General features: G+C 49.8%; 1 protein-coding gene across 3 annotated transcripts in view; it reads right to left on the reverse strand.

Annotated features, from left to right (window-relative positions):
- Window positions 1–13,347, reverse strand: part of PAMR1 (peptidase domain containing associated with muscle regeneration 1) — a gene marked incomplete at both ends in the record, with an annotated part of 96,380 nt that extends 83,033 nt beyond the window's left edge. For 2 of the 3 annotated variants that reach the window (XM_080706621.1, XM_080706620.1), the window contains one exon: window positions 13,269–13,341. In XM_080706621.1, coding sequence (XP_080562747.1) covers window positions 13,269–13,341 — 73 coding nt within the window. Of the gene's footprint in view, window positions 1–13,268 lie in introns of all 3 variants that reach the window. The other variant, XM_080706622.1, reaches the window with a different exon arrangement.
- Window positions 13,348–16,025: the final 2,678 nt, after the last annotated feature.

The raw sequence follows: 16,025 nt of genomic DNA on the forward strand, positions 1-16,025 counted from the left end.
AAGGAAGGGAACAGTTTAAATAAGATTACATCTAACAAGGTTTCACTATCAATGAACAGGTTATGTAGAAGAATATATACCAAGTGATGTGGGCATGTATGTTTGTATCACATCATATCTCACTATGATGTATAATTACATTGCACTAATTAAAGTAAAAAAGTAAGTGAATAGATAAAAATTGCTGACCTGAGACATAAATGCGGACTTACGAGGCCATATAAGGTATGTGATCCCAAAGTGAGGACTATTTGTGACAAAGACTGATGTGAGGGTCCTCTCTTGCTAGGAATTTTCAGTCTTTGTTGTGCAATATGGGCAATTCAACAGTCCATTGCATCAGGATATTGTTCTTTATTGAAGTTTTTAATCTCATTTCCAGAAGGGCTTAGGATACTTCTCCATTCTATTCTACCACCAGGTTGGCCAGGGAAGCCAAGTTTACTCAGAAGGCAGGCTGAACACCGTTTGGAAGCAGACAGTCCACCCTCAAGTGGCAGAAAGCCAGATCAAGACGTCTGGCCACAAAGTCTCCGCTGGCAGCCAAGTGTTCCCTTCTTTGCACCCAGGTGAGCTGAGGGCACGTTGGAAACCAAGGAAGCAGATGTCACTATCTAGAAGCCACACTCAGGCAACTTGTCCTAGGACACTTTGAGTAGTCTCCACCAATGCTTTCCACTCCCAATGGGGGTTCCCATAATACAGGGAGTTATTGATGACCTTCAGTGAAATTCTTTGAAGTAAACAGAAGTGAACTGGGTTTTTTGTTTTGTTTTGTTTTACCCTTTTTTTATTAAAAATTTTAATTTATTTTTATTGGTGCATTGTAATCATACATCACATTGGAATACAAGACTTGAGAGGATATACAAGCATACATCATCCAATCAGCCCTCATCCAGTCCCCATCTCATTCCCTCCCCCTTGATCCCATGCTTGTTTGGTAATTAACTTTGATACATATGTTTATGTACCTCCTGCTTTTTAAAGAGGCTCCATCCTCCCCTATTCCATACCCTCTGATTGGTCACCTTAATTGTTTCACTACAGGGCCCTTTCTATAGCTCGACCACTTTCTGTTGCCCCTTTCCTCCTAGTTATTTCTGATTAGGGGAAGCATCTGGTTTTAATTCTCTGTGATATTTCTCTGTGCATGCCGTGTTGCAAATACCGATCCCACTCTTGACGGCCCCAGTTGTGGCCTGGCTACCCGGTGAACTGATCGAGACCTCGCTGGCTCAAGCAGCAGCCTTGCCCGATTCTGGTCTCGCTGGCCTCGACACTGGCCTAACCCCTCAGCTGGCTCCGATCCCGGCCTCGGAGGCCCCAGCACTGGCCTTCCTCACAGCAGGCTCTGATCCCAGCCTCGGAGGCCTCAACAGCAGCCTTTCCTCAAGGAAGGCTCTGATGCCTGCCACTGGCCCCGGCATCGGCCTAACCCCTCGGCAGGCTCTGATCCCGGCCTCAGAGGCCTCAATAACGGCCTTGCCTCACGGAAGGCTCCAATGCCTGCCGCTGGTCCCGCCACCAGCCTAACCCCTTGGCAGACTCCAATCCCGGCCTCGGAGGCCCCGGCACCAGCCTTGCCTCGTGGCAGGCTCCAATGAAGGCCGCTGGTCTCAGCACCAGCCTAACCCCTCGGCAGGCTCTGATCCCGGCCTCAGAGGCCCCAACACCGGCCTTGCCTCACAGCAAGCTCCGATCCCGACCTCGCTGGCCCCAGCACCAGCCTAACCCCTCGGCAGGCTCCGATCCCGGCCTCGGAGGCCTCAATAGCGGCCTTGCCTCAGGAAAGGCTCCGATGCTGGCCGCTGGCCCCGGCACCGGCCTAACCCCTCAGCAGGCTCAGATCCCGGCCTCGCTGGCCCCAGCACCGGCCTAACCCCTCGGCAGGCGCCGATCCTGGCCTCGGAGGCCTCAGTAGCAGCCTTGCCTCATGGAAGGCTCCGATGCCAGCTGCTGGCCCCGGCACCAGCCTAACCCCTCGGCAGGCTCTGATCCTGGCCTCGGAGGCCCGAGTAGCAGCCTTGCCTCACGGCTGGCTCTGATGCCGGCCATTGGCCCTGGTACCAGCCTAACCCCTCGGCAGGCTCCGATCCTGGCCTCGCTGGCCCCATCACCAGCCTAACCCCTCAGCAGGCTCCGATCCCAGCCTCGGAGGCCCCAGTACTGCCCTTGTCTCACGGCAGGCTCCAATCCTGGCCTTGTTGGCCCCGGCACCGGCCTAACCCCTCGGCAAACTCCAATCCTGGCCTCGAAGGCCCCAACGCCGGCCTTGCCTCACAGCATGATCCGATCCCGACTTCACTGGCCCCAGCACCGGCCTAAACACTCGGCAGGCTCCAATCCCGGCTTCAGAGGCTCCAGCACCAGCCTTGCCTCATGACTGGCTCCAATCCCAGCTTTGCTGTGTCCATCGCCGGCCTCACCCCTCGGCAGGCTCTAATCCGAGCACCCTCTTCACCCAACCATTTGTTCCACGTTCTCGAGGGTGCGTGGTAGTAGCATTCTGCCTATGGGGTCATTACTTCAAAGGTTCCAGGTGTAATGCATCAGATCTCTGCCTCCCCTAAGTACTGGCCACTGCCATTGCCACTGACTCCACCATTTCAAATCTTTCCCAAGCTCTTTTTCCACTCTGAATGTTGTCCAGTCTTCCTAAGCATGCGCGATAGTAGCATTCAACCTTTGGTGTAATTTCTCCAAAAATAAATAAATAAATAAGGTTGGTAGGCTCCGATTTCTGTTTCTCCTGAATACAAGTCTCCACCGCCAACGCGGAGACTGCTTTCAGCACCGCCTTTCTCCTTGGTCTCCACTAAAGTCTCTCTCCTTACAGGTGATGTCCAAGATTCTTAACAATGTAGAGAAGAAGCAGTCCTCCTTAGCGGGGAATTTTTCCAATAATTCCAGTTCATTTGGATAAGTTTTGTCTGCATCTCCAGTATCCTGGCATCTGCCACCTCCTTGACCCCTCTCTGATATTTTCCTTTTTTCTTTTTCTTTTCCTTTTTTTTTTTTACAGGGTCCTTCCGGGTGGAAAGGGGTTCGCCTAGGGGTGCCCCACCAATGCCTGCCCACCCATCCAGAGTCGGGGCCAGAGGCCCGGGCCACAGGGTTCTTCTAGGTGGAGAGGGGGTCGCCGAAGGGTGCCCCGCCATCGCCTGCCCACCCTCCCAGGGTCCGGGCCCCTGGCCCCAACCACAGGGCCCTTCCGGGTGGGGAGGGGGTTGCCTAGGGGTACCCCACCAACACCTGCCCACCCGCCCAGGGTCAGGGCCAGGGGCCCAGACCACAGGGTCCTTCCGGGTGGAGAGGGGGTCGCCTAAGAGTGCCCCGCCAACACCTGCCCACCTGCCCAGGGTCGGGGCCAGGGGCCCAGACCACAGGGTCCTTCCAGGTGGAGAGGGGATCGCCTAGGGGTGCCCTGCCAACACCTACCCATCTGCCCAGGGTTGGGGCCAGAGGCCCGGACCCTGAATTGGGTTTAAAAAACTTTGACACTTGAGTTTCTCAGAGTCCTCAAACAACTCATTTGGTTTGAAGTAAACCAGGCCAACATTCTCTCCCATTCAGTGGTTTTGCATGAAAACACTGGAATTTTTTTTAGCCAAACATAAGTTCAGTGTGTGAGGACAATTGTTGTGAATCTCTTTGTGAGCTGAGGTTGGCTGAGCATGTCCCTCAATCTGTTCTGGCGACAGCAGTCCTGGTTTTCCAATCACTAAACTAACTAACCAGACTTCTACTTACACAGATGCAGGCTGCCAAACCACTAACTCAACACTGAGACAGCCAGAACCTCAGACAGGGCAGTGATCAAAGTGCCAGAGTTGCAGGAATTAAGACATCTATCCAACTCCAGAGGCTGAAGGGTGACAGAAATGGGTGTCTTCATTCGCTGCTCAGCCAAGGGTGGCACTGCTTTTACCTACCTGACATCAGACCCAGGATGTTAGCATCTGGCAGACAATTAATCCTCAGTCAAGGTTGAAATGAACTGGTTAAAACCTATCCTACAATTAATGGAAGGCAATCAGGTCCCGATGCCCTGCAATATCCATCAACTATGTTATGCCAAAAAAGGAGGGGATACTTTCCCTTATTCCTTCCAGGCCTGCTCCTCCCATCTCATGGCTTAAAGGGTACACCGTGATGTTCTTAACAGTACAAATCCATAAAAGAGCAGTGATGTCTAGTGTCAGGGCCAGATTTGAAAAATGTCTCATCTTCAGTTCTGATCCTTGGCAGACAGACATGATTTGAATTAAAACAGTTGACTATTGGCCAGGCGTGGTGGCGCATGCTTGTAATTCTGGCATTTGGGAGGCTGAGTCTGGAGGAGCTCAGTTCAAGGACAGCCTCAGCTACTTAGTGAGGCCCTCCACAACTTAGTGAGACCCTGTTTCAAAACAAAGAATAAAATATATGGCAGGGGGTGTAGCTTGGAGCCTGCCAAGGGATAAGGCTGGTGCTGGGGCCAGCGAGGCCAGGATCAGAGCCTACCATGAGGCACGACCGCTACTAAGGCCTCCACGGCCGGGATCAGAGCCTGCCGAGGGGTTAGGCCGGTGCTGGGGCCAGCAAGGCTGGGATCGGAGCCTGCCATGAGGCAAGGCCAGTGCTGGGGCCTCTGAGGCCGGGATCGGAGCCTGCCGAGGGGTTAGGCCAGTGCCGGGGCCGGCGAGGACAGGATTGGAGCCTGCTGTGAGGCAAGACCGGTGCTGGGGCCTCTGAGGCTGGGATTGGAGCCTGCTGAGGGGTTAGGCTGGTGCTGCGGCCCTTGAGGCCTGGATTGGAGCCTGCCAAGAGGTAAGACAGGTGCCAGGGTCAGCGAGGCCGGGATCGGAGCCTACTGTGAGGCATGGCCACTACTAAGGCCTTCGAGGCCAGGATTGGAGCCTGATGAGAGGGTAGGCCAGTTCCGGGGCCAGTGAGTCCAAGAGTGAAGCCTGTCGTGAGGCAAAGCCCGTGCTGGGGCCTCCGAGGCCTGGATTGGAGCCTGCCAAGGGGTAAGGCCGGTGACAGGGCCAGTGAGGCCGGGATCAGAGTCTGCCGTGAGGCACGGCCGCTACTAAGGCCCCAGACCGGGATCGGAGCCTGCTGAGGGGGTAGGCCGGTACCAGCGCCAGCAAGGCGAGGATCGGAGCCTGCCATGAGGCAAGGCTGGTGCTGGGGCCTCCGAGGCCGGGATTGGAGCTTGCTGAAGGGTTAGGCCGGTGCCAGGTGCAGCAAGGTCGGGATTGGAGACTGCTGTGAAGCAAGGCCAGTGTTGGGGCCTCCAAGGCCGAGATCAGAGCCTGCCGAGGGGTAGGCCGGTGCCGGGGCCAGTGGCCGGCATTGGAGTCTGCCTTGAGGCAAGGCCGCTACTGAGGCCTCTGAGGCCAGGATCGGAGCCTGCCAAGGGATTAGGCCGGTCCTGGGGTCAGCGAGGCCGGGATTGAAGCCTGCTGTGAGGCAAGGCTGGTGCTGGAGCCTCTGAGGCTGGGATCGGAGCCTGCTGAGGGTTTGGGGCCGGTGCCGGGGCCAGCAAGGCCGGGATCAGAGTCTGCCGAGGGGTTAGGCCAATGCTGGGGCCAGCAAGGCCAGGATCGGAGCCTGCCATGAGGCAAGGCCGGTGTTGGGGCCACCGAGACCGGGATCGGAGCCAGCCGAGGGGTTAGGCCGGTGCGGGGGCCAGTGAGGCCAGAATTGGGGCCTCCCATGAAGCAAGGCCGCTTCTTGAGCCAGCAAGGTCTGGATCAGTCCACTGGGTAGCCAGGCCACTACTGGGGCTGTCAAGCGTGGAATCGGTACTTGCAATGTGGCATGCACAGAGAAATATCGCAGAAAATAAAAACCAGATGCTTCCCCTAATCAGCAATAACTAGGAGGAAAGGGGTGACAGGAAGAAGTCGAGTTATAGAAAGGGCCCTATAGTGAAGCAGTTAAGGTGACCAATCAGAGGGTATGGGATGGGGGAGGATGGAGCCTCTTTAAAACTCAGGAGGTACGTAAGCAAATGTATTAAAGTTAATCACCAAACAAGCATGGGATCGAGGGAGGGGGAGGGAATGGGATGGGGAGTGGATGAGGGCTAATTGGATGATGTGTGTTTATATATCCTCTCAAGTCTTATATTCCAATGTGATGTATGATTACAATGCACCAATAAAAATAAATTTTAAAAAAATGGCAGGGGGTGTAGCTTGGAGGTTGAATGCCCCTAGGTTCCATCCCCAGACCCACAAAAATAAATAAATAAATAAATAAATAAATAAATAAATAAATAAAACAGTTGACTATGAGACAAAGAAATGTCCACTTCCTGTGTCTAATTAGAGGAAGATGCATGCCACTATAGATAACTGTCCCAGAAGCTGGTTGGATTGGGGTCCACTTAGCACCCCTGCTTCCTCAAGGGAATGGCTCCTCTTAGCATCTGTGTGGTCTCACCAGGGCTATTGTCTCTGTTTTCTCTTGGCATCTACCCACCTTCCACAGAGGGGAGCATGTGGACCTAATTAGGACAGTCTGAGCACTTGGAATGTCCAAGGGACAATCAGATTTCTTTGCTAACACCAGGGTCTTTTATCATTTGACCAAAACACAGCCAGCGGGTCTGCCACCTGCTTCTGTGGGGGGCCCTGGTCCTACCATTGGTGGTCCTGCTACCACAGGTGGCCCTGGTCCTTCTATTGCAGCGATGCTGGGCAACGTTTCAGGGCATACCTTAAGGAATCGGACTGTCTGGATTCAAGCATACACATCTAGCATGTGACTCGGGTAAGTACTAAAACTTTGCCTAAGTTCCTTCCTGTGTGAACTGGAGCTTATAATGACAGTACTTACTTCCTGAGTTTCTTGTGAGGATTAAATAAATACATGTAAAGCATATAGAAGAATTCCTGGCATTTATACAAACTCTGTGGATTATTTGGTAGCAAATTTGGGATTAAGTCTCTAAAAGTAATAGGATTGAAGACTTTCAAAGATACTTCTGCCTTTGTTATTTCTCATCAGGGGTGAAGAATTTTATATGCAACTCCTGTCTACTCTAATCTCAACCCACATGGGCTCTGAGTCTCTCCCACAGACGATTGCAACCAAAAGAAAAAAGAAAAAAAAAAAGAAGGCCCGAATGTCACAATTGTTCAGAGATAGAACACCTCTCACCAACTCTAATCCTCTGCCTCTCTTGAGTGGTTTGGTTCGTAAGTATGAAGTCTGGTTCATTCTATTAATTTTACCTTTTTTCTCTCCATTATAAACCTACAGCTTTCACCTGGGTCTTGTGATGACTGACAAACAGAATTTCTTCAACATAGACCAGGCATGGAATCTGATAGACTTTCTGTCACTTATCTGGGAGCTTTCAATACTCAGGGGTCTCTGGGGCCTGGAATTCAGGAACTGGAAAATATAAACACTGCATTTCCCTCCCCTTTAAAATAAAGTAGAGGAGGGAGGCCAGGCACTTGTGACTTTCAAATATCCATATAGTGAGTGTGACCATCCCATCTCTGTGCCAGGCTGGGGAGGGACAACCTTCCCTCATTTATCATGGGAATGACACTTTCCTCAATTTGCACACATGCAAAATCAATGGCTACTTCTAGCGCTGGTCTCAAGGGAGGCAGGTAGAGACGTTTTCTCTTGCATTGGGATTAGCCACCACCACTGAGGCAGATGGAAATAATTTTCTGACTCAAGGACAGTCATTAGATCCCCCAGACTTCATGGTCTCAACCAATTCAGTCATTAGAATATCCAGATGTAGGTAAAAATCAAACCCCTGGCATTCCAAAGACCTCCCAGGAATTCTGGATATTGCCAAGGGACAAACTAAGTCACCTCTGTTTCTGGACTTCTGTGTCCTAAAGCGTTTTTCCCCCATAGCTTAATTGATTCAGACATAGCATCCAACTTTATCCTAGGCTCCCACAAAAACCCATGCTCAAGGTGTCCAAGGTCACTGTTCCAAAATGTAGGAGGTCATGCAGAGAGGTAAAACTATGCTCCACAAAACATGAAAATTAAAATATGTTCAGGGCTTATAAAAAAAAGTCTCATGTAATGCCACATGTGGTGGCACACGCTTGCAATTCCCATACTTGGGAGGCTGAGACAGGAGGATCCGGGTTTGCAGCCAGCCTCAGCTAGTTAGAGAGACTCACTGCAACTTAGTGAGACCCTGTTTCAAAATAAAGAATAAAAAATTGGGCTGCAGGTGTAGCTTGGAGGTAGAATGCCCCTGGGTTCAATCTCCAGCACTATAAAAATAAATAAATACATAAATAAATACATAAATAAATATATAAATAAATAAATGTCTCATGTACTAGATGTTTTAAAAAGTCCTGTTAGCTGGCCAGGCCTGGGCAGACTTACTCACTTGCACTTCTCCCCTTTCAGCATCCAGCCTTCAGTGCGCGCTTCTCTCTCTCTCTCTCTCTCTCTCTCTCTCTCTCTCTCTCTCTCTCACAGCTTCCAGTGTTTACTCCAAGAAAGCTCCTTCAGAACTTCTGCCAGACTCCCGTGAGAGCAAGCTAGGTAAAAGCTTCATCATAAGAAGTACAGGCTGAGCATGGTGGTACACATCTGTAATCCCAGTACTTGGGAGACTGAGCTAGGAGGACTGCAGGTTCAAGGTCAGTGCACGGTAACTTCATGAGACCTTTTTTTTTTTTTTTTTTTTTTTTTAAAATAGGCTGGGTGTGGTGGCGCACACTTGTAATTTGTAATCCCAGCATTTGGGAGGCTGAAACAGGAGGGTCGTAGTTGGAAGACAGCCTCAACTACTTAGTGAGGCTCTGGGCAACTCAGTGAGAGCTTGTTTCAAAAATAAAGAACAAAAACAAAAATAGGGCTGGGAGTGTACCTCAGAGGTAGAATACCCCTGTATTCCATCCCCAGTATCACAAAAAAGGGGGCTGAGGTTGTAGGTCAGAGGTAAAGCAAACACCCCTGAGTTCAATCCCCAGTACCAAAAAATAAAAATAAAAAGAATGGAGATCAAACCTCAAATTCTGGTAGAGGCTAGCAAGTATAAAACACATTGAAAAGTGAGATATCAGCTGGGCATAGTGGCGCACGCTTGTAATCCCCATGCTTGGGAGGCGGAGACAGGAGGATCACACAGGTTCGAAGCCAGCCGCGCTGGCTTAAGAGACCCTGTTTCCAAATTAAAAAGTATTAAATAGGTCTGGGAGTGTAGCCCGGAGGTAGAAGGGCTTCCAGAACCCCAGTACCACCAAAAAAAAAAAAAAAGAGAGAAAAAGAAAAGTGAGATATCAGACTACATAAAGGAACCTCAAGGCCATTAGATTCTAACATTTCTTTACGTTTGTATGAGGAGGTTTTACTAGGGATTGAACCCAGAGGCATTCTAGCTTTGAGCTATACCTCCAGCCCTATTTTAATTGTTTTTTAAACAAGGTGTCACTAAGTTGATGAGAGTCTCACTACTTGCTGAAGCTTTCCTCAAACCTACAACCCTCCAGTTTTAGCCTCCCAAGTACTGAGATTACAGGCATGTACCACCATGCCCAGCTAAATTTAAGCATTTATTTATTTATTTATTCATTTATTTTGTGGTACTGGAGATTGAAGTCAGGGGCATTCCATCTCTGAGCTACACCCCCAGCCCGATTTTATTTTTTTTATATGGAAACAGAATCTCACTAAGTTTCTGAGGCTGGCTACAAACCTGTGATCCTTCTGTCTCAGCCTCCCAAGGACCGGGATTACAATCATGTGCCACCATGCCCAGTTTGGAGGCAAACATGTCTAAGCACTGTTCCATACTAAAATCTGCAGGTCACGTGACCTAAAGGCTGCTAATTTGTTGTCCTGAGCTGTGCAGTCATAGTTGTTGCCATCACCAAGACAGAGCTACAGTACCCCAAAAATGGACCTCACAAGGGCTCACTACCCTGCTTCATGAGGCCCTTGAAACCTTGTGCAGGTTAGATGTGCATCAACACCAAAATACTAAACGTGTGAGCACGAGTCAGCGAGGTAACAGGTGAACTTGGGCTCAAATATTTGACCACCAGGGCTCACTGCAGGCCCCTAATTTTTGTTTAAGCTTTACTATTTGGTACTGGGGATTAAACCCAGGGGTATTTGACATCTGAGCTACACCCCCAGCTTTATTTTATTTTTATTTTGAAACAGGGTCTCACTAAGTTGCTGAGGCTGACTTTCAACCTGCAATCCTTCTGTCTCAGCCTCCCCCCAAGTACTGGGATTTCACATGAGGCCACCATGCCTAGCTGCCTCGAAGAACTTGACTATTCTAGATACCACACATAAAGGGAATCCCACGATATTTGTCTTTTGTGTCTGGTTTCTTTCACTTATTGTACTACCCTCCAAGCTCATCCAAGTTGTACTATGTAGCCAAACCATTAAGGCTGAATAATAGTCCATTCTATGTGTATGGCACATTCTGTTTATCCATCAAGGAACATTTGGGTTGCTTCTACCTTTTGACTTCAGAAGTAACGTACATCAGTGTACAGATATCTGTCCAAGGCCCTGCTTTCAGTCCCTTTGTGTATATGCCCAGAAGTGGAAGTACTAGATCCAATGGCAATTCAACAAATAATTTTATGAAGACCTGTGACGATGCTTGAATGAGCCACAGAACCTCTTTGAACCTCATCATAAAAACAGGAATATCTACTAGCACCTACCTTATTAAGGGATCTGATAATTAATGTACTAGAGTGTTTAATTCAAAGACCAGGCACATTGTAAATGTTTACTATTAGATGCTTAATCTCATTGGTCTCTGAAACTGAAGAACTCCAACTAAAATGACCCGTAAAGTCACTCTCAGCTCCAGAACTCCATGATCCCACCACAAAATTATTTTCCCATTGGGGTGCCAGAAGCTCTCAGAGTATATGTTAGAGGAACACCCTCTCTCTGATCCCCACAAAATTCACCCCTGCCAAGAAGGCCCAGTTTTCATAGCCGTCTCCTCGGAATGTGCTAACACATCCCATTATAAACTAACATCTAATTTTTCCTGCCACTCCTTCTCCCTTGCTTTCTTTCCACATTCTCTTTCTCGGCTGGCTGCTCCTGCCCACCGAATGTCTGTGCTTAAAATTATCATTCCCAGTCACATTTGTGTGCATTCCCCACAAGCTAACGCCTGTTGGAAGCAACACTTGTGAAGTTATCCATATTAAGGTTTCCTTTCCCAAGACAGCCATATTTTAAATGAGGTTTTTCCTCTTGGGCCGGTCTTGCTGGCAGGGCTACTGCTATTTGGTGAAGTCAGCGGAGTTGGGTCCCCCCCACCTCACATGCTGTTTATGTTGGTTTATCACTTGGCCCAGTGTTTAGATTCTGATCTTCCAACATGTATCACATGCCCATGAGCAACAATAATAGCTCGTACCATCCCAGGAGATGTTTACACATCCTCATTTTAGAAAAGTAATTAGAGGAAATATGCTTCCAAGCTTTTCCTGAGGCGGGGGGGGGGGGGGGGCAGATTCGAAATTCCTGCAGGGAGTGGACTCATTCACTACATGAAGAAATATTTTCCTTCTCCATTCTCGTTCTCCGTCTTGCCTACAAATGTGAACTTTATAACAACTCAAATACCCTGGTTAAACACATGGAGCTGCTCTCTGGCTCAGTTAACAGCCTGGCTCACGACAAGCCACACACCCTTCCCAAAGCTGTTCTGCAGCAAAAGGTAAAAGGGATACTCAGGTCAGCAAGAGATGGGTTTTTCAGATTCTGGGCAAGCTGAGTTTTGTTTTATAACTTTTATGGATTTGGGCTGTCTCACCTGCCACATTATTAAAAAAAAAAAAAAAACAGAGTAAGGGACCACTGTTGTAGCCATGTGAAATCTGATCCATTGAGCCCTGGTTCTCTGGAAGAGCCAGGACCTTCTGGAGTCGGTCTAAGGTCAACACAGCCTGGAGTTCTGGAAGTGGAGTAGGGAGGAGTCTTAATGCAGTGTCCTCAATTTACTCCAGGACAAGTGTTTAGGCTTCTGGATTCTTTGGTCCCTCTTGAAGGCCTCCTTCTTCCTTCACCATTGCCTTTGGGCTGCTCCAGATGGGTGGAAGGTAAAATTCAAATGAAACATTCTCATCATCTTGATAGGAAACCACTGAGGATGATTAAGCAGAGGCAGGCCAGCCTCAGGTAGGTGGGCTTTTTGTTCCTGGAGGAGGGCTGAGTCCCTCTTCTCTGTGACAGACTACTGCATCTGGCATCCTTGACACCCTACTCATCTGTTTCTTTCTCAGCCACTTGCCAGCCACCTGCAGCGATGGAGCACTACCTGCAGCCATGGAGCACCACCTCTCAGGCCTGAGCATGAGGACAGGCAGGTAGCACAGGAGGGAAACAACAGAACCTCACAGGTACCCGGGAGCCAAATCTTGACACCTCAAGACCTTACCCTTTGAGGTTTCACCTGATCTCCTGACACCTCATCCCCACCCCCCTTTAGCCATATAATGACAGATGCCCCTGGTTAGTCCCTGCTTCCTTGCTGCCAGCAAACACTGTAAGGCCTGCCATTCCTTGGCTCCTGCCCTTCTTGAGGTCAGAGGGCTTCCAGGAACTCTGGTTCACATCCCAGTCTCCTTTGCCCTGGGAGCCCATTTGATCTGGGAATTGTGGCTCAGAAAAAAATGACATGTGAGAAACAAAGAAACCAGAACTTTTTCAAAACAAACACTGTCCATCCCTAGAAACAACTTGCACTTTTAACCTCAGCTCTTTCTTCTTCTCCATTCTTATCAGGGAGAAAGTGTATGTCTATTGAGGGAAAAAAAATCTCCTGTGTTGTATCTGTTAAAGATGTGAGAAATGATATCATCAAGCAGGATTCCCCACTGGAGGAACACCGGAGCCCACAACAGTCCAGCTCTCCACTCTCTGCTCCTTCCGCCCCCCAATCCCTGCAGGAGCTCTTTCCAGGAAAAACTTTGATTTTGCAAATCAAAGCCAGTAACTCAGACTGAATTGATCCCCCAAGGTAATTTCCTGCTTTAAAAAGGACTAACTAAAAATAAAAGCAAATAAAACTTGAGCTAGCCCCCCCCCCTTCTTATTCAGTCCCACGATTAGGGATGACAAAACTGTATTCCATTCTGGGGCGAGCAAGAGACCTCCAGCGCCACCAGTAAAGCCTCCAAGATTATCACTAGAAAAAGCCACCCCCAGACTCCCCGGGTCCAGCTCCATGACAGCCCCCAGGAGGGAAACGCCCCCGCCCGGGGCGTCCTGAGCGCTGCACACAGTACCTCTTGGCAAGGACGAGATGAGCAGGAGCTGCAAGAACGCGAGCCCCAGCTGCGCCCACCGGTCCAGCTCCATCTTTCCCGCGGCGGAGGCGCAAGTGACTGCGGCGGGGCGGGAGGAGGGACCGCGGGAGGGGGCCGGCGGCAGGCGGCTCTTACAGGGACCTCCCCGAGCCCCAGCTGAGCCGCAGCTCGGGTTTCAGCTCGCCAGGCTCTTCCATCCTCAAGGGGAACCACCTTCAGCCAGAGCGACCGACGTCAGCCCCAACCTCTCCTCTCCGCTGCCTTAACCCTTGCGAGGCCCGGGGAGGTGTGCGGGCGCCAAGGGGGCAGGGAACCCGCGGGACACAGAGGCCAGCCCGGTCCCGCTGGTCAGGTGGAGGAGGGCTAGCCGTGAGGATGGGGCCAGGTGATGATGGTCTGCGCACCTGGCTGGGTACCGAGGTAGGTGGGGCTGTGGAGCTGCCAGGAGAGACCCAGGAGCTGCCCGTCCTACCACCCCACCACCCTGCCACCGAGGGAGCTTGACCTGGGAGCGGGGTGCGGGGACCTGAAGTGGGGGTTGGTTGTGCCTGCCCTCGTTGCACACACGGAGCCCTATTAAAAGTGAGGCCTGGGGGGAATTGGTGATGCGAGGCAAAAGGGAGCCCACCCTCCTCCCCTCCCACCGCTCTTCTACCTCTAAGCTTTTTTTTTCCTTCCCTCTGTGTTCCAAGTGCTCGCAGTTTGGAAACAGTTTCCTTTGCTGGGAGAATTTCCTCATCTCCTGGTGATGCCCACGAAGGTGGGCTCCCCAGTATAAATCTCCTGCCCTGCTCCTAAGCACGTGCAGGGCAAAAGGCGCTGGGATAGAAGGACACGCAGGGTGCTGTCTTCGCTGTGAGGAGATTCAGGTTAGGCTCACACACCGCAAATGACATCTAAATGAGGGAGAAGCATGCTTTACAAGAAATGTGGCTGTATTTTTTTTTAATCAATTTCTGTGTGCCAGGTGCCTTGCCTTCTTATTCCTCAGAGCAAAACCATCCTCTCCATCCTACAAGGAAGGAAATCGAGCCACTGAGAGTTCAATAACACAGCCAAAGTCACACAGTTACCAAAGAACAGAGTCAGATTCGAACCCAGGTCTCCTGGGACCACAGGCTAAGTCCTAGCCTCTAGCCTACACAGACTCTTAAGATGTTGTCCAAACCTGTCCCGACACCCCAGAGCTCTGAACAACTTTGAAGGGCAGGAGCTTGACACAAGTTCTCTACTTTCTCCACTTGGGAAGAATTTCTAAATCCCAGCCTTGCTCACAGCAAGGTGACTGGCAACTCAACCCTCAGAGACCTGTGTTCAACTCCTTGGTTCACTTAAATCTACTTCCTGGCTGCATGACCTTAACGGAGTTAGCTACCTCTCTTAATCTCAGTGTTCTTCTCTATAAAGATGAAAATAAGGATGCAAACTGTTTTGTAGGCTTTGGGAAGAGTTGGGTGAGAATATGAATATAAGTCCCATACCATAGTACCAAGCATATATTAACTGCATAATTAAAAAATTGGGGGAAGAGGTGCTGGGGATTGAACCCAGGTACACTCTACCCGTTTCATTACCAGCCATTTATTTATTTATTTATTTATTTATTTATTTATTTTTGGTGGTACTGGGGTTCCTGGAAACCCTTCTACCTCTGGGCTACACTTCCAGACCTATTTTATATTTTTATTTGGAAAGAGGGTTTCTTAAACCAGAGCAGCTGGCTTCGAACCAACGCGATCCTCCTGTCTCCGCCTCCCAAGCGCGGGGATTACAAGCGTGCGCCACCACGCCCGGCTTTAATTTTTATTTTGAAACAGAGATTCACTAAGTTACCTAGGTTGACCCTAAATTTACAATCTGCCTACCTCAGCCTCCCCAATAGCTAGGATTGCAGGCTTGTACCACCATGCCCAGACTACACAATAAATATTAAACACCAGCCGGGCGTGGTAGCGTACGCTTGTAATCCCAGCGTTCCGGAGGCTGAGACTCAGAGAATCGCAGTTGCAGACAGCCTCAGCTACTTAGTGAGGCCCTCTGCAATTCAGTGAGACCCGGTTGCAAAATAAAGAATAAAAAATAGGGTTGGGGATGTAGCTCGGAGGTTGAATGCCCTGGGTTCCTTCCCCAGACCCGCAAAAAAAAAAAAAAAAAAAAAAAAAAAAAGGCATGGTCTGTATTACCTGTCCTGAGATTGCCTGAGAAAAATCACATGATGTGGGCCTTCTTACCCTCAACTTTTCTGTCCAGTAGAAAACAAGTACCAAGAGTAGCCTTAAAAAGAGGAAAACGGCAAAGGGCAGCACATCTAAGGAGCACAGCTTAGACAAAGGAGGTTCATTTTGTTGCTGGTCTACAGGCCCTTGACCTATGGTGATCGAAGCAGGACAGAAGTGAGTCTGTTTCCAAATCCCTATGGTATTTTGGTCTTCAGGATTCTGCCCCAGCTGACAATACCAATTTCCTTGCCCATCTCCTTCTCCCACCATACACAGCCTCCTCACATCAAAACCCAGCAGCCTCATCCCTACAGAAACTGTGCCCCAACAGGGTGAGCTCCAGGTGACATTCCTGAAGGCAGCAGAATACACCACTCAAAACATGCCACTTTGGCCTTAGGATTATTTTTGAGCCAAAGCCAATTGAGGAGAAGCAAATGTAAGAGAGCTGTGCCCTCCCAGTTTGCCTAAAAGTGGAACACCATTTGTAAAGGGGGTCACTCACCTCCTCTCTCTA

Source organism: Muscardinus avellanarius (genome assembly GCF_963383645.1).
Source record: "Muscardinus avellanarius genome assembly, chromosome: 1".
NCBI classification, from domain to species: Eukaryota; Metazoa; Chordata; class Mammalia; order Rodentia; family Gliridae; genus Muscardinus; species Muscardinus avellanarius.